At 44.6% G+C, this 18,940-nt stretch overlaps 1 protein-coding gene across 1 annotated transcript in view; it reads right to left on the bottom strand.

Annotated features, from left to right (window-relative positions):
• Nucleotides 1-3,155: 3,155 nt before the first annotated feature.
• The window catches only part of LOC139338528 (contactin-associated protein-like 4), an 88,899-nt gene continuing 73,114 nt past the window's right edge, over nt 3,156-18,940 (bottom strand). The window contains exons 19-24 of the mRNA XM_070973644.1: nt 17,216-17,440; nt 15,350-15,483; nt 11,240-11,327; nt 8,401-8,619; nt 7,099-7,170; nt 3,156-6,312 (exon numbers count right to left, since the gene is read on the bottom strand). Of these exons, the coding sequence (XP_070829745.1) occupies nt 6,116-6,312; nt 7,099-7,170; nt 8,401-8,619; nt 11,240-11,327; nt 15,350-15,483; nt 17,216-17,440 (935 nt within the window). The 3' untranslated portion in view covers nt 3,156-6,115. The remainder of the gene's footprint in view (nt 6,313-7,098; nt 7,171-8,400; nt 8,620-11,239; nt 11,328-15,349; nt 15,484-17,215; nt 17,441-18,940) is intronic.

Here is an 18,940-nt window from a genome sequence, read left to right on the forward strand (position 1 = left end):
TGTGTGAAAGCAGCAATTATCCTGAAATGATGATAGGTCGGTCCGTTAAAAGACGCTGAAGATGCTGCAAACAGGAACCACCTGAAAGCAATAGCAGGAAGAGAGGATACTGAGTTACGCCCCAAAATGTTTGTGCACTGCAAACGGATGAAAAGCTGCTAAGGGAGAGATATTAGCACTTGAATTTAAAGAGTGTTTGGAAGATGATGTTAATCTATAAATTACTTCTAAAGGGAAAATGAGTTATCCACCTCATTATTAATCAGAATCTTTACAGCTCCTGCAGTAAATGTTGGCAGTGTTATTCTGCTTTATTCATATGATTCAATGAATTTTCTTCTCCTGCCTCAATGAATAAAATAACAGCTGATCTTAATCTTTAAATTACCTTCATTTTAAGCCCCACAAATGAGAAGGTGCTGCAGTGAATGAGCAGGTGTCAGTCAGTGTGAGTTCCTCTGTGCTGAGCTGCCGTTGAGGGGATCCACCTCCTCCAGAGGGACAACAACATCTGCATCGCGTGGAGCGCTGGAGACGAGTGGCTGTTCAGGATTAGATGGAGGGAAATGCGTATGAAAGGAACAGAGAGAGGCAGAGGAACGACTTTCCACTCTGCTTCATTACCACTAAGCCATCGACACAGCTGTTTACTGCATTATCGGCAGGCTGACGTTAGAACAGCTCTTGAGGAAGAAATAATCTCCTGGAGTGAGCTAATCAGTCGGGGCCAGTGTTGTTTCTTTCTACCGAATTTAAGTGTATAAACCAGACACTCACACCTCTCGGCTTGAAAGGCGGCTGTTAAAAATCTGCTTCTTCTCAAAACCTGGCCCAAATTACTTGGCCGAAGATGCTTTCATGGCTGGAAATTAGAATTTCCACAGAATCTTTCTAAATTCGCTTCATCTCCGTCCGTCTGCTCGTGAACTTTAACACAACACTAAATGCAATCAGATGATGAAAGTTTCACAATCTGCACGGCACAAATAATGAAAACTAAACCATCCCTATGACAACTGATCAAGGCCCATTCATAGACGGCCAGGAGGTTGTGGCAAAAAGCCCGTAAGACATCTGCAACATGAGTTAAGAATATTTTGTTGGTGGTAAAAAGGCAGTTTCCATTTTTAACCACCTTCCTCAAAGTTTCAAAGTACAACCAGATTTAACGTATTTATTCATGTTTAAATTAAACTCAGTGTGCGACGTGTTCGGTGGCACTGTGGTAACACTGTCGCCTCACAGCTAGAAGGTCCCGGGTTCGATTCCCGCTGTGGGCGCTCGACCATGCCTTCAGTCTGCATGTTCTCCCCGTCTTCACCTGGGGTTTCCTCCTTAAAAAAAAAAACACTAAAAACATGCATGAAGATCACCACCTGACCAATGGTGATGACAAAGGAAACTGGGTCCCCGGGCGCCGGTCGGACGGCAGCCCACCGCTCCTGGTCTGCCGCAGAGGAAGGACGACCAGGATGGGTCAAACGCGGAGGACAAATTTCACCAATGCATGGCGTGTGTTGCATGTCCGTTGTAGTGTGTGTGTGTGTGTGTGTAGTGTCTGATTCTTCTTCTTCTACTGAGGATATTCATGGAAAGATGGTAGCAGAGTCTCTGTGTGACTTTCACATGTCTACTGTACATCTCTGAAGGCCAGCCTGCTTCCTTTATACAGCACATTTCAAACAGAGGCAGTTCAAAGTGTTTTACATAGACAGAGAAAAGCGTTAGAATGACATTTAAAAACAATAAGCAATAAAAACCATGTGGAAAAAATACAGAAAATGGAACAAAATACAGAAAATGAAATAAAACCAACCAGAAATAAAGTTGGAGCCGAGCGCAGTAATAAGCAGTAAGATGCCCCAAATGAAATAAAAGTGCAGCAGAGAAACCAATCAATCAAAAGTACAGAAGAAGAGTTTTTCATTTAGAGCGAGAGTGCTTTTGAGATCATCATCTGTGTGCAGCGTCGTCGCTCAAAGCAGTTTCATCCTGGGAGCCTTCGAGGAGATCAGAGATGTATGTTGGCCTTCGATCGAGTGATTCATCAACCAGCAGCACCGTTTCAAAAACTGTTCTGCGAGTGACTGGAAGCCAGTTAAAAGCTGTAGGAACAGGAGCACTGTGGTTACTCCCTTGGTTCTCATTAGACCTCTGGCTCGTTCACTCGTTCCGAGCGAGCTGAAGATGTCTGACAGCCTTTTTGGGAAGTCCAGACAAGAGACCTTTACAGTGATCCACCCTGCTGGAAATGAAGCCAGGATGAGCGTCTCTAAATCTTGTCTGACATGAGACCTCTCACTCTTGGTCTTGCTGGTTTCGTACCACCAGTTTCACTTCCACTATAGTACGTTAGCACTGGTCAGTAAGTTGGCGGCCCCCTGCTGTAAGCCTGGTGCCCCCTGTGGATATTTGTTCTAGCACTGACGCTGCCAGAGCATGAAATGAAGTAACTTTAATGTCCTGTTCAGTGGAAAATAGACTTATGGTGTAGTGCAAAACCCTCAGCCGGTTCAGGAAGATGAGAGTTGGGATAGTTAAGCAGGGAGGCTTCATGTAATGGGAAGAAATCCATGTTTCACACAAACCAATCATTTCCACATTATGTTCAAGAATCAAATCATTCATCAGGAATGTTTTGGTCCACAGTGATCCGATATTTAGAACAAATTAAAGGGACTTTAAGGCAGCAATGGGACAATCAGCAGGCCACTATGATATGCAGTGAGGATCCTTGACTCAGGAGACCCCAGGTGGCGAGGGGGGGCGGACACATCTCCTCCACCCTCATCCTTAACACCGGAGCACCCCAGGGCTGCGTTTTAAGGCCCCGGCTTTCCTCCACGCACACACGACTGTTTAGCCACTTTCAACACCATCAAGTTTGCTGTCAGGACAACAACCTACTCCGCAGGGAAGGAACTACGCCCCCCGAAGTATAACCGAGGGCGGCAGTGGGTGGACAGCTTCAACGTGTCCACGTCACTGAGGGCCTGATGTGGGTGCTGCATACTGGCAGAGACTGTTTCACCTGAGACGCTTGAAGAGCTTCTGTGAATCGTGAACATACTGAAGGTGCGTGGAGTGTGTAACTTTTCATACGTGTATATTTCTGGATTCAAATCCACCAAATGAAATGAAATTCATTCTCAATCTCTGAAAAAAAAAACAACTTTATTGTCATCAAACAGGATTTTGTCTGTAACCAAACAACCAGAATATGGTTAAAATCTTCTTTTTCTATGGCATGTCACTCAAACTCACTGACATCACTGTTATTCACCAATCACCAATACTAAGTACCGTTACATGACTACAGTTACACTGAGAACCATTCAGCTTCACGACAAACCTCGCCAGGAAATAAACCAAACCAAGATCAGCAAAACCTGATGGCTCAAATTTAATGCCAAACATGATTTTAGTGATGCAAGTCTAAACCGACACTACGGGGAGACAGCGGGACTACGGGGAGACAGCGGGACTCACAGCCGACTGCCCAGTTTTCTTTGCGTGTCATGGACGATGCAGTCCATTGAGACTTTTTGTCCTCTGCATGACGACGTGACGCAGCTTCATAACAAAAAGCTCAGTGTTTATCATCATTTCTGTGTGGAGAACCCCTTTCAGAGGACAACAAAGGCAGAGATAATGGTTCATTAGCTGAATTTGTTGCCACTCACTCGCACTGTTACCTGTGTAGACATGATTATGTCTTCAGTTTTAAAGTTCGGAGCGATGCAGCAGAGATGCACTGGCAGCTACTTGTTAACGCCAGTGGCAGAAACACGGCAGTTAATGTCTGCAGTAAGCTGTTCACTCAATGAAAATTTAAAAACAACTATTGTCATTAAAATCCCATCTGCGTTTTGGGGTCTTTGCAGAGACACAGACCAACAGCTGCTGTCTTCCTGCTCCTCACCTCCCTCAACCAGCAGCGCTCTGCACACATGGAGGGATCTGCTTCATTTACGGTGTTAATATCAGAATAGCTGTTTTCATCACATCCGAGCCCGCTTGACTCAGTCTCTCGGATTATCTTCCCATCTCATTCTGATCATCTCCCTGCTTTCCGTCGAGTCACAGTCCACCTGTTGTTGGAGCAGATTAGCATTTCAGAAACACATTAAGCGTCTCTGCGTGCAGCGAACGAGGTGACAGACAGCCACAGCGTCGCAGCGTCTGTGCTGCTGTCAGTGTTAAAAGCTTTGCTGTTCAGAGACATTTAGAGAGCTGGGAGAGGAAGCTCCCAGCAGGCGGCATTCAGCAGGGACGAGAAAACTTTCAGTGGGGGTAGAAAGAGAAAGCAAAGTGAACACGGTGTGAAGGAGAAGTGCTCTTGTGACAGAAGCGATCAAAGTTCATGGATGAGGTTGGGGGTCCCGCCAAAGCCTCCTTGTTTAGGAAAGAAAGAATGAGCATCCTGAAAGCCACCGTTGGCCTCATTATGGCTCAGACGTCTCAGACCTTCACTGCAAGAAGCATTCACATACAAAAGCTCTGAGAAATGAATCCAGGCGACAGACTAGGCTCCTAGTCTCAGTAGTTGTTTGAAGCACGGGAGTCACACTTTCTGTGGAGAAACTGAACGACTTCCCCTCATGAAAATCTGGAAAAGCCTTCTCAGGCTGCGTTACATAAGAGGCCCCTCCGATAAGCTGCAGATAAACCTTTTGTAGCTGCAGCTTTAACCAAGCTTTTGGTGGTACTGTGTGCGGGGTAAAGGTTAATTAACAGATTCACAGCTTTCTTACTCAGATTTTTTCTAGCTTCAAGCAACATTTTCAAGAGTCTGTGGACCCTGCTTGGCTTGTAAATTAGCTGATTGTGTGTGTGACTGATCGTGGATAAGTCATTTATGTCTTTATAAGCTTGTGTGCTTTGTATTCCTAAAGACATTCATTAAATGATTTTTTTATGGTGGCTTTTTTTCAGTAATAACCTTTCAATTCATTTACTTTGTGTAATTACCTTTCTTTAAATCAGCTGGTGGCAGAGTCCGCCTTTCCCGCCCTGGCTTCAAACTGCCTCCCTACGCTTACCTACGCTGTAAATACGACAGAGCAGCGGCAGTATCTGTTTTCAAAGCAGAGTGTCAACATGCAATAACTGATTTTTCTGGCCAGCGGATACAAGTTCTGATCACCTTTTAAGTCAATACAGCTGACTTGTTAGCAAACGATTGCTTATTTACGCATCCAGCAGTGACAGAGCAACATTATAATTCATTTAGAGTCCTGTGTTTCTGGCCATCAGGGCAGTTTTCACTGTCTTTTAGCTTCTGATTAAGTCTTGCTGGGGGAAATATTCAGTAGTATTAAGCTAATGTGCAGTGGGTTAGCTTCTGTGCTCTCCAGCGATGGCTGAAAATGACGCTATGAGAGTGATAATACTGATTACACTGCAGCTGCTTTAAGGATTGCAATGTTAAATCTTGGTAAATCATGAATAAGCTCATGAATTTGGAGTCGTTTTTGGAATATGGTGAAAGAAAATTCTCCTTCATGTACATATTTTTACTGAATTTAAGCGAAACGTTAAAACGTGAAAGCTTAAACCTTCAAACATGAGTTAAAAACTGCAAGAAAGTGGAAGGATGGTGGAAAGAAAAGAAAAATCAGGGGGTTTAAAACAACATCCTGTTATTTTCAAGTTCTCTCCTGTCCCTGCCCATCAATCCCCGAGAGAAACCCAACCACAAGAGGGCGCAGCTTCACATTTTTCCCACCAGTCCGCCATAAAAATACCAATACCTCCATTATTTCCAACATTTCAATATGACAAAGTGACATTAGCCAGAGATTGTTACAAAGACGTGAATTAAACATTTACATTTTTTTGAGTATTTACAGTTGAAACAAGGATATCAACACCTCATAAGTCCAACACTGCTGCCTGTTTGTGTCGGCATATCCACAATTTATAGTAAAGCAACAAAAAGACAACACTGTGTGAATTGTTCTTTTTGGCCTCCACATGCTGTGGAGCCACTTCTGCCAGCAAAGTCTCTGTGTGGCTCTGAGTGCAGTTTCAAGTCCTGAGGCGTAACAGGACGCCCCCCGTCTGCACCCTCCGCTCCAAAACCCAGCAGTTCATCAGCTCTTCAGGCCTCCGCTTAAATGAAATACTCCTTCGGGTTTTCACCGGAGACGTTCTGCGAGTCGGCCTGGTTGTTGAAAGGGAAGTCTTGGCTGTCCTCCTGTTTGACTCCCTTCACTTCCTGGTTTCGATACGTCTCTTTTCTCCGGTAGAGGAATCTGGCGGTTATCGCCAGGCCGGTCACGATCACAAAGATCACCACTGCTATGACACCTGCACGGCACAGGAGTTTCAAGATGTAAGAGGCTGAAATTGTAGATCGTCGTCTTTTCTTTTCAATGCTTGAAAAATGTGCCAGTTACTCCAAATTCAAAGCAAAACATAAGCCTGTTTTTCCCACTGCAGCGTCATTCTCGCTAATCTGACTTTCAGGTACATTAAACAGCATTTTAAATCTGTTGAATCTATCGAGCACACTTGGGAATATGAGGACAGGTTTCATTTAATTGGAATTCCAAAATACATCTGAAATCGATTCAACACCACATCACATTATAAAGAGACCAGACTTTTTATAGATAACAGCAGAAAGTTTTCCCATCAGCAAGTCATTCCTGCATCGGTTTAATTAGGTGAGCCGCCCTTTGTGCACTGAGACGCGGTCAGGCCACTTTAATGGACAGTTTTAAATGACTTTTCTCTGTCTCTCACCTTTTCTATCTACACGATTATAGATTGAACCTTTTCAGTCTTCACTTTGAATCAATCTGTGCTGGCAGAGCAACAAAGTTTTAAATGAGTTTTAAATGGACTCTTGTCTGGCACTTCACTCTGTCCTGGAGCTCAACATCTGTACACAACTTTGTTTACTCCAGCAAAAGTGATGTGCAACCTTTAAAACTAATCTATTTTAAAATGCACTCAACAAATAGATTAATTACTAATATTTGATTGGTGAAAATCAGATTGACTTGACAATGACTGTGCACCAAAAACCGAAGATCCTGGTGTTATACCAGTAAAACCGTTCCAGTTTAACACAGTGAAAAGGGTCAGTACCTCCAATCAGAGCAGAGTCGGTCCTGATGGCATTGACTAAAGGTTGACCTGAACCCATTGAACCAGACTGGTCTACAGCAGAGAGAGAGAAGAGAATAGTGGTGGAGGAAAGCAGGCAGTCAGAGGGGAAAAAGATAAGAACGAAGAAACAAAATAATAATAATAATAAGCAGATCAGATCAGAAAGAGACAGACAAAACCCCAGAGACAAGATCAGAACATCATCATTCAGAGCAGACAGGGAATCCCACATCAGCTCCCCAAAGGCCTCTAATAAAGCACCACAAACCGGATGAGAACAAGCCCAGAGGACAGAAATCCCAACGGAGGCTTTCCCCTCTGTGGTCCAAATTAATTAAAGCATTGATCACACTGTCACCAGTCTCCAAAAAACAAGGAGGGGAGCGTGTGCGATTAATGAGCTGGGAAAGCAGCTTTCATGCGATTTCGACACACAGGAAGGAAAAGACAACAGCAGAGGCAGAAGGCGAGCTGGAACATTATGTGTTAACCATCTGTGATTTAAAGCTATCAGTCATAATTAAGCAGCGTCACCAAGAGAGTGCATCATGTACGGGAAAGTGTTGCAGAGCCATTAACTGCAGCGGATTTCAACATCTGCGCAAAGAAAAATGCTTTCTCGTTTCATCCTTTTTAGCCATTGTGATTTCCGTGACAACTCTAAAAGCTGCACTGCAAGGCGGGGACCAATAGCGCGGCCGGATGAACTCTTTCAGCCACGAGACTGAGGAATGACACAAAGTGCTATCAGAAGGAAAGTCTGAATGAGTGGAGCCGTGTAGCTCGTCATGCTACATGATTAGGACTTCAGGCTTGACGAGTTAGACCAAGGACGCTTTAATGACTCTCAGTACGCCAAACAAACCGCACCATTGTTGTCACTGTCGGCCGGCTGTGGCTTCTTCTCTAGTGCTTAAAGACGTAGAATCTTTATCCTTTGTTATTGTCAACAAATCCGACAAAAGGCCAAATACTTAACGCCGTCAGACTCGCCTGCCCAGCTCCATTCATCCATACCGAAGGAAAGCTGCTCAGAGACACAGTTTCATCTCTTCAAAAGCCTCACTGAGATTCTAAAACAGCTGCGCACGGCGGTTTTTCAGAAATCAAGTGAAACAGATGTGTTTTTTATAGCTTTGAGTGGCGCAGAGGAAGAAGCTCTCTCAGGCTTTGGCTACACAGGTGATGCTTGTTAGTAGGATCAATTCATTGTTGGTGTTGGTCTGTCATGAAATATGACACGAGAGCAAAATCAGACCAAGACCAACTCCTCCCTCTTACCTGACAGGTGGTGTGTGTTCTCTGCCGCGTAGGGATTGGCCGAAGCCGAGGAGCCGCAGTTGGACTGAAGCAGAGGTCCGGTGATGACGACGGGGCTGGTGTCCGGGTGGAGCAGAGCAGCTTTCAGGGGGCTGATGGAGTTAAAGCAGACCACCGACAGACAGCCGGTAAAGCCGAGAGACGCCAGCCTGGCCAGGTCTGGATCCAGATCATCAGAGCCTGGAGAGAGAAATGAAAAGACAGAGAGCTGAGTATGTGTCACTGTGGGAAAACTGCATCAATTACACAAATTACAGAACGTGAAAAGGACATTTAAACGCTTTCATAACGTTTATCTCAGCAGGGTCCAAACACTGAACCAGCTGGTGATTGACTTCTATTTTAAGCTCGGCCATCATCTCTGTAAATAACAGCAATTTCACGCAATTTGTTTAGGATTATGTGAAATAGATCTGTTTGGACTGAGACGTGTTCACTGCAAGTGCAAGAAACTGACTACATACTCGACCACCCGCAGTACTTACCTGCTAGAAACACTCTTTTTGTCAGCTATGAGTTGAATACCACTCAGTTGTATTAAAATACTTTATTTTTCTAATAAGGCATGTGTTTCCTTGGATGGAAATGGTGCAACTACTGCATCAGATTTAAGAAACAGATGAATTAAATTAACATTAATCAACAAAAATCAAACGTACAGGTGCTGGAAGGCAGCTGTGGCCACACACTGAAGGACAAATGGGAACACTTCCTCCACATCCTGACATCACTTCCTGTTACTCTGCAAGGGGTTTCAGCCTGGAAGAGCTTCAGTGACTTCAGTGTATGATCCTTCTGCCTGAGTCAGGATCCATAATGCTCATCGCCATCCAATCAGAAAGCCAAACACACACACTCACCAGCCTCAACAGGCTGTTGATGGCTCCAGTCTGCATCTATCACTGCTGCAGACAGATGTGCACTCCCGCTCTATCTGTTCACTTTATTGGCTGAAATCCCTCCATCATTCACCTGCACTCCTGCACAGCAGCGTAAACAGCAGCTGCGAAGGCCGACATCACCGCCGTAAACAGCTGCATCAGCGTCCGTTCAGATGACTGAGAGGTGACTGCGGCTTCACCACAACACATCTGCATGTTGATGAGAGCAGCAGGAAGCGTTACTGCAGCCTGTAAGCGCCTCTCAGCCCAAACACTCGTTACTCCATCACCCCTCTCTCCCTCCCCGACTCTCTGCACTCCTTCCAGGTCCATTAGTTAGGCTGATGGATGACGGGGTGGACAGGAAACGACAGAAAATCCACTTTCCTGCCGCTTTTCTGATCCTGATCTGACTCTCTGCTTCCTCTGGTTTGACAGAGGGGAGGACCGGTCACATGCTGACATGACGGGGTTAAAGCACACTGAGCGGAGTGACACCACACTGCAGCTTTACATCCAACGGGACGAAAGATCCTGAGAGTCTGCGCTCGTTACTGCATCAGATGAGCGCTGTGAGTGCCTCACATAAAGATTTATTTACTTCTATTATGAAATGTAGTTAAATTAAGATTTGTCAGATGTGGATGTTTGAAGGCCAAAACTGAAAACCAAATTGTTTTGAAGTTAACTGATAATTTTGAATCAATTTCATGCCTAAAAATACAAGTAATTACAGTTTCTGAGCACTCACAGAGTTTAAGAAAAAAAAACAAAACATCAATTACAGCCTGAGAGAATTTAACCAAAAGAAAAATAGTGCTTGTGTGGGATCCAGTGAAAACCATGGCAACGCTGAGCAGAGAAATATACACCTAAACAAACTGCATCATATCTGTGAAAATGGGTAAAAATTACCATTTGATCCACGTGATGCGGTGCAACACAACAACAACAAACTTCTGTTTCCTCAAACTGCACTTTTCCACATGATTCTACTAAAGGTCCGCTTGAATAAGAAACTACTAAATGGCAGAAATTAAAAAGAGACATGCATTTTCTTCATCGGTTTAACCTGATGGTGCTGTGAGCCGTTCAAACAGCTCCTCTGCTTCACCATGTTTCCGTCCTATCAGAGCGCTGTGGCTGCAGCCTCCAGCCCCTCACGTTATTAACAGCTCATGTCTCAGTCCGTCTCTGATGGAGCCATGACGGAGCCAATTAGTCTCCACCCGACTCTGTTACAGGTCCCTGTGCAGGACTACACAGCTAAATGGATAAAGAACGGCTCTGAACCAACTCGGGTTTGGTGACACTTTGCAATAAAGCATCCATTAAATGGACTCCTGGTCACTTTAGGGGAGATCGATTGGACGAGATGAGTCCATTGCCGGTTGGTTTGTTGGCCGATTGTTATCAATTCACTTTCCTATTTTAATGGTCTGACGCCAAAGAACGAGTGAGAGCCGCTGCTCAGCGTCGCACTGTTCAGCGAGCCCAGCAGAACAAAGAGGCCACAGAGAGGTGGTGATCGTTAGAGCGAGGAAGAGCTGCGACGCGAAGGTGAGAAGCTACAGTGAAGGTCAGGTTTCTTACACGTTTTACCCTGTTTGAGTTAACTCTGCACGTTTTCTGCTTTCTTTTATTCACAAAGATTTAAAGTTAAGACTTTTGGATGAGAAATGAAATTTAAGTATGAAGTTTAAGTGACCAAATATGTTTGAATGGTAGTATTTCATCAATCTGTATGTCCTTAACATTTATTTAACAGGGTGATCTGGCGAGAGCACGACCAGGTCCAGGATGTGCCTCCTGCCGTGAACAAGCAGATGTCTGACAGCATCAGCTTCAACTCTCCACCTGCTCACAGCAACGTCGAGCGAAAAAGGCCTTGCGTCTGCTTTTACTGCCTCCTCACTTACCCTGCATTTTACCCAACACCAGGGACTTGATGGCGCTGAATTCTCCGTCAGATGTCAGGTTGAAGTCCTCTCTGGCATTCTGGTCGATCTGAAACAAGCAACATATTTCTCTAATTAAAATGTGGGTAAAACTTTTTAGTCAATAAAAACAGAAACTTTAAAACGACTCAGTGAGTTTGACCTTCGTGCCGTTGTTTTCCGTTACCGTTCATTGTTTAGGAGTTAAAAACTGTGTGATGTCTGAATTTGGAACTCCGTTGGTGTATTGTTGAATTTTAGGAACAGCGTTCAGCTTTCGCTTCGTGTTTCATCTCAGCAGCTCAGTGGGAGACGTGAGCGACAGGGTCCATACTTTGAGTGAAAAACGTTCAGTCATCCGGGGTGAAAGTCTCCACTGGAGATTATTTTAATGAGGGCTTCTCCTCAGTCTCACCATGTGGCTGCGGAGAGAAAAGCCAGCTGGAGCCCAAACTGAAGCTTCACACTGAACCTCAGCTTTGATGTTAAATGGCCTTTAAATGCTGAAGAGGTGCTTAATTTTAATCTAGATTTAAAGTCTGTGTTAAAGTCCATTTCACTTTTAGCCCCATTTGACTTTTTAAGGAAGAGTTTTAAATACTGATTACTTCATTGAGGAATCACTTGACTTGAAATTCTGGTTCAAATAAATCAGCTCTTTTTAGCTGATGACATAATATTGAGTGCTGCACATTTCAAGCATGAATTCTTTAAATCTGTTGCTGAACACAGCCAGGCTTTGAGCAACAATGCTAACACTAGCATGCTAAACTGCTCACAGGGCTAACATGGTGATATTATGATGGTATTTTATCACAAGTCAAAGTATTTAACAGATTAAACTTTGACCTGATGATGGATCAACATTAATTCATCCTGAAATTAATCTACAAAATTTGAACCAAACTTCATAGCAAAACATCCAACAGCTGTTACGACATTTCACGACGAAACACAAGCGTCAACCCGTTGTTGGTTCAACAGGAAAAGTCAGGAGGACACATCCATGAAGACTGCCCAGTCTGGTGCACTGACGGACCCTCGAACTGCAGTTTCTAAACACTGCAATGAGCTTTAACAGCTTATGTCTCCATCAAAGCAGTGCGTGTCTGTACAGTGAACACAGACTGCAGCCCAGCACTCAAAGCAATGTGTAAAAGGGAAAACAGTGTTGCATTGCACCTGAACGCACCTTAAAGAAGGTGACTCCAGTCAAATTTCCGCTGACCTCCAGTGGTTTGAGGTCTCACCTTGCTGCAGCGACGCAGACGTGTCCTCTGGGTTGAAACTCTTCACCAGAGAGGGCAGTGAAACGCTGCGTTTCAGCCCAGATGCTCTTGAAGAGCGTGGTTGAAAGTCGGCTGAATGCACATTTAGAAGAACCAAATGAAGTTTAATTTTAAACATTTCTGCTATTAAAAAAACACATACACCTAAAAATAAAACAGCACAAATGAGGACAGGAAGTGGTTTCACTCCTGTGCTGCTGATACTGAAAAATAAGCTCCAGGTAAAGTTTTGTTTTCGCTTTTAATTGATTTATTTTATTTTCCAAACGTCATAAATGTGAGTGCTTCTCCTCTGGTGTCTGAACAGAGTGGACTAACTGGAGCGTGCTGTGAGATCAACAGGAAACCCCTGGAGGACAAACACTGGACACTCGAACAGTGAGACAAACAGAGGACACAGTGTTTTGGTAGCCCAGAGTGATTTCGGCTTCAGTGAGTCATTTTTCAACAGGACGTTTGCTCAGGGGAGAGGGGACCGTACTGTCCACTGGTGAGACGAGTATGGAGACTGTAGGCCGCTGGCCATCAGGAAACAGCCCGCCGACACTCTCGTCGAGGTTCGCCTGACGTCTCCGGAGTACGTTGTTAACGATATAATGATTCAAAGTGATGGAAAGTGGCAATGTGAGATGCACCTCATATTTCAGCGGAGCCTCACAACAAGGTGAATCAGAAAGCTGCATCCATGCACGACGAGGTCACCTTGCATTTCATCTCCGATTGCTGATAATTACGAGACGTTCATGCGTCTGGCTTCTGCTTAGATGAAGTAATCCTCGTATATCATCCAATGGTGTTAACAAATACGACGTTCAGTCGAGTCAGATACGATTAAGACGCTTCATATTTCATCTGAAGCGCTTCTTAATGTGAAGTTTGTCCCTGCTGTCCTGCCGTAGCTGAGAGCACGAACACAGGACTGTAGAAAAATGAGTGATTGTTTCCTACTTTTTACTGATTTTAATAATACGACCACGTGTTGATCATTTGTTCCCATATTCTAACATTTTAGCATCGTTAGCGGTGGCCGACGACAGAAAAAATTCCGAAATTGTCTTTTTTTTGGAGAGGAATTGGTCAAATCCTGACAAATAGGAGACCATCAGTCATCATAATGTTTGTTAAAGTGTTTGCATGGAGACAAAAATCTACTGACACGGTATGAATCTATGTCAAAATAAGTAAGAATACACAGCTTTCATTCGTCACCGGTGTTTCTGTTCAACCTGTGTCCATCGACCAGCCTGGTTTTGTGCAGCAAACATTAACAGCCCTCTGAGTGACAACAGGAAGATTTGCAATATTTCAGCCTTTGGAATATAGTGAGCGTGGAAGGAGAACTGGATTCTGCTTTTCATCTTGCAAACCAGTGGAAATTGTTGGAATCTACTGCAGCTGACATGAAGTCAACCTGACTGCAGCTGCTGTTCTCCACGAGGAGCGAGGCTTCGAGCGAGCCGGTTAAAGCTGGATTTTACACCTCACAGGTACTCCTGCCAGTGCATCTTCACCCTTTTGCTCGCTTGTTATTGAGTCTGTGACCATTTCTGACAAGCAAGCTGCGACAGGATGCGGCGACAGCTGGTCTTTAGGGTCGTGTCTTCTTGAATGGTAAGAGCTTTTATCCGAAGCTTTGCAAGGTTTTTGCAGCTCACACGTGGCAGTGAGCTCCCACACAGGGTGCTGGCCTGACCATCATCCCGCCGACACTGCGATGAGCGGACGACACGCTCTACCTCCGCAGCTGCCCGGAGTTTTGCTTTCGCTTTTTGTCTCAGTGCGGTTGTTAAAAATATCACAGCTTTTATTTTGAAAGTAGGACAAGGAGTCGAACAAAGCGTCCCTTCAAATCTAAATCTCCTCTCACAGATCTGCGTTCTCTTGCACATGATTATTATTGTGCTCTCTCAAGTCTTTCGTCATCTACATGCGTCAATGCGCCAATTTCCCAAAACACAGTATTACACATTCATACGACTGTCTGAGCCAACAGACACACGGTGTAAACACTGTGTGTGATTGTGTGCGTTGTTACCTGCACAGACACACGGTGTAAACACTGTGTGTGTGATTGTGTGCGTTGTTACCTGCACAGACACACGGTGTAAACACGGTGTGTGTGATTGTGTGCGTTGTTACCTGCACAGACACGCACGGTGTAAACACTGTGTGTGTGATTGTGTGCGTTGTTACCTGCACAGACGCACGGTGTAAACACGGTGTGTGTGATTGTGTGCGTTGTTACCTGCACAGACACACGGTGTAAACACTGTGTGTGATTGTGTGCGTTGTTACCTGCACAGACGCACGGTGTAAACACTGTGTGTGATTGTGTGCGTTGTTACCTGCACAGACGCACGGTGTAAACACTGTGTGTGATTGTGTGCGTTGTTACCTGCACAGACGCACGGTGTAAACACTGTGTGTGATTGTGTGCGTTGTTACCTGCACAGACGCACGGTGTAAACACTGTGTGTGATTGTGTGCGTTGTTACCTGCACAGACGCACGGTGTAAACACTGTGTGTGATTGTGTGCGTTGTTACCTGCACAGACACACGGTGTAAACACGGTGTGTGTGATTGTGTGCGTTGTTACCTGCACAGACACACGGTGTAAACACTGTGTGTGATTGTGTGCGTTGTTACCTGCACAGACACACGGTGTAAACACGGTGTGTGTGATTGTGTGTGTTGTTACCTGCACAGACACACGGTGTAAACACGGTGTGTGTGATTGTGTGTGTTGTTACCTGCACAGACACACGGTGTAAACACGGTGTGTGTGATTGTGTGTGTTGTTACCTGCACAGACACACTGTCCGTCAGCCTCCTGATGGTAACGCTGTGGAGCTGTCCGTTGGCCAGGCTCCTCGCTCTGCTTCTCAACACTTCAGCCTCTCTGCTGCTGTCCAGCTTGTATCTCACCTCCAGCTTATCTTCACACACACACACACACACACGCACACACACACACACACACACACAAACACACACACACAGACAAAGTTTTTCCAATTGAAACTTTTTCCTCCTGACGTAAACATGTAGGTCATCCTCTCTAATCTTCGCTTATCTTCTTTAAGGATGCATTTTTCACTTCAGTGATGAATCTGAATGATGAGTATCTGAGTCAATAATGCTTTCCATATTAAGAGGATTAGCAGTTAATTCCCTATCAATACCACAACTCCAAATCTAATTAATTTTACTAATATTCGGAGGATTAAGAGCAGATTTAATTAAAGCCCTGTGATGTTTTCGGGCTTTTCACATTGAAATTACACGTTGTCCTTCAAATGCATACACATTAACATATATTGTACTTTTCAAGTATGGAAATTAATCCCATAAAGAACATTTCATGAGTATGATTATGTCCTTTTTATTACAAAGCTGCGTCTACCAAGAAGGGATAATTACTGGGTGTAAGAGCTCATTCAGTTAGCCGTTGCTTCTGATAATAAATGTATGTATTCTTGCAAACAGGCCTTAAGTGATTGACAAGGATTTTCTGCGTTTTAGCTGAGGAGGTTTAACTGCAGCTGAGTGGGAAAAGAAATAAGAAATGAGCCGAACAGGAGAAAAGCTCTCAGGGATTTAATTGGACACTTCAGTATAAGTGCGTTTACCTGACGACTCCAGGGCCAGCGTGAACACCTTAATGCCCTGCTGTCCATCAGCCTTCTCTGACTCATTAACACCAAAAACAAATCCACTTACAGCTAATCTAGCAGCAAAGTGCTGATTTTATTAGACTCCTGGATGCCGAAAATGACATTTTAAATTCAAAGTGCCTCCTACTACTCTTACAGGCCAAACTCACAGCATAACTATTTAACACAGAAGTTTATAAACCCACATCAGCAAGTTTTCTGCCGCTTTATTCAGCAGCACACTGACCTGCCGCCCATTAGCAGCCCACCAAACTTTCATTCCCTCAGCATCACTCATCGGGTCTCAGCGATAAGACCGGCCAACACTTATTTTTCAGCCTGAGACAAAACATAATAGCCGGCCGGGCTGGACGGATTAAAAGGCAGCAGAGGCTGACGGGGAGAATCCAGAGAGAGGAAAGATCTGACAGATCCTGATAGATCTGGTAAAGCTGCAGAGCACTGCAGAGGAGGAGGAGGAGGAGGAGGAGGAGAGAGGAAGAGGAGCGCAGGAGAGGTCGATACCAGGAGATGTCAGGAATGAGGGAGGATGAGAGGAAGAGGAGAGGTAAGATAAGAGGCAGGGAGGAGAGAGAGGTAATTGAAAAAAGTTGAGGGAGGGAGATGAAGGAAAAGTCTTGACAAGATTTTTGATTTGAGGTTTGAAAATGTGGACAGAATAATATCAAAGAGGGGAGAGGAAGAACCGAGGAAGGGAGAGACTGAGAGGACGTAATTAAGGAGGAGGTGGGGTGGGGAGAGAAGGAATTTGGAAAGGTGTTAAAGTGGGTGAAAGAAGACTGCAAGTGAGAATGAGGCAAACAGGAAAAGAAGCTTATGTGCTGCTTTTCGTAAATAGCATTCAACCTCAGGTCTGAATGACCTGGAGGAGACAGAAAAAGGGATGAGAGAGAGGGGGACATGATCAGGAGAGGTGTTTAAGGAGCTTTTTATAAAAGGTGATACCCCTAATTATTGTTGTTGTCCTTCAAAATAAAAGCCTGGTCCTCCTCACCGTGCTTGTTGATGAGCAGGGCCAGGTACTCTCTGTAGTAGGAGCTGACGTAGAACAGCACAGCCGGACTCTGGTTGGTCCTGAAGCTCAGGGAGACGTTCTCTCCTCTCAGCGTCATGTCCGAGTAGATGGAGGACGGCAGGGCGCTGCTGTTCCTGCTCAGCTCGTACGGCTCCTTGAAGGTGTAGCTGACGGACGTCCCCGACTTGAAGCTGGCCGACACGGCTGGAGGAGGAGAGGCGGCCACAGAGAGGTTACAGTGAGGACTTCTACTTGATACTACTGGAAGTGGAAAGAAAAACATCTGATTTTAGAGGCCATATGCAGTGTTCTTTGAAAACAGACATCAAAGATATTTCCAGAAAAACGGACAGTCTCATAAAGCATTCAGCTCTGGCCAGCGACTCATCAGATCCTTAAAAGATAAATGGAGGCTTTTTGATGTTTTCAGAGTATGGCCATTGATTTTTCATCAAGGAGGTAGACTCGAGGACTTCCTCTTTCTTGTTTCGACATTATATTTTCATTCAAGGGATTTTATGCCCTCTTACTCATAATGAAGTCATTGTGGATTGTACCCACAACACAAACAAACACCACCCGAGTCCAAATGGCACTGGACCAAGACCTTCATCTGAGAGTTCATCTGAACCCTAATAAACAGGTCAGGCATGAAAGCGCCTTCAAAAATGTCAAGATAGACCAGAAGATCAGATCAAACAATTTAAGTATATTAACTAGAAAGGTTGAGAAAGTCAGTCAGGCCAATGGTCCACTCCTCTATGACATGCACTGGTACCCATGAGTGTGTCCAGTGATCTGGACTCATCGCATTTCTACCTGTTTGGTCATTACTGAACTTCACAACCATCTACTGGATTTTAACAGCCATTTTGGTATGTGTACCAGGCTAAATGTTCCATCTCTGTGTATCCACCCTGTGATTGGATCCAAATGCAGTGGGCTCTTCCTCGGCACATGCTTCACCCTTGCACCAAGTTTTATGGAAATCAGGCGGGTAGTTTTTCTATAATCACGCTGACAAACAAACCAAAAGGCAAAGGGAGTCGAGAACACGACCTCCTTGGTGGAGGTAACTGCTGAGCTGACTTCCACAGCCTCTAAAAGTGGGATCAATGCTTCATTTTCCTCCCAGCAAGGAAACAAAAGAGTGCATTTGTGAAAATTTAGAGCTATTCCCTTAAAAGGACCCACACATAAAACAATCAAGAAAATGTCGTGAGCAGCAGCAACACCTGTTATCAAAATTTTACCAGTGAATGTATGTGTGGCTCAGCCTGAGGAAGACTGTTGGTCCAAAAATGAAGAGTTTTAATGACCTTTTCAGCATTCGTGTCTGCAGGTGAGCAGCTTTCTCTGGAATGAGTGAGGCACCGACTGTTACTGACACAGAGGGGAACCATTGCATGAGCGCTATGATGCAGAACACCTTCAACGTTCAAAGCGTTTCAAATCAGCACCTCCAATATGATCTCAACAAAAACTGAACATTGGAAACTCGCCACCTCGTTTTGCATGTGTTGGATAAGCGTTCATAATATTGAGTTCAACCCTCGTAATGATAACTCTAAGGAATCATGTCTGAACAAATAGTGAAGCTCTGCAGGATTGAAACGCTGCTGTGATTCACAGCCCTAAAAGCAGCAGAGTGTTTGGCTGCTGCTGATTACTTCAGTTGTATTGATAGATTTCTTGGAGGTGGAA

This window comes from Chaetodon trifascialis, chromosome 11 (genome assembly GCF_039877785.1).
Source record: "Chaetodon trifascialis isolate fChaTrf1 chromosome 11, fChaTrf1.hap1, whole genome shotgun sequence".
Lineage (NCBI taxonomy): Eukaryota > Metazoa > Chordata > Actinopteri > Chaetodontiformes > Chaetodontidae > Chaetodon > Chaetodon trifascialis.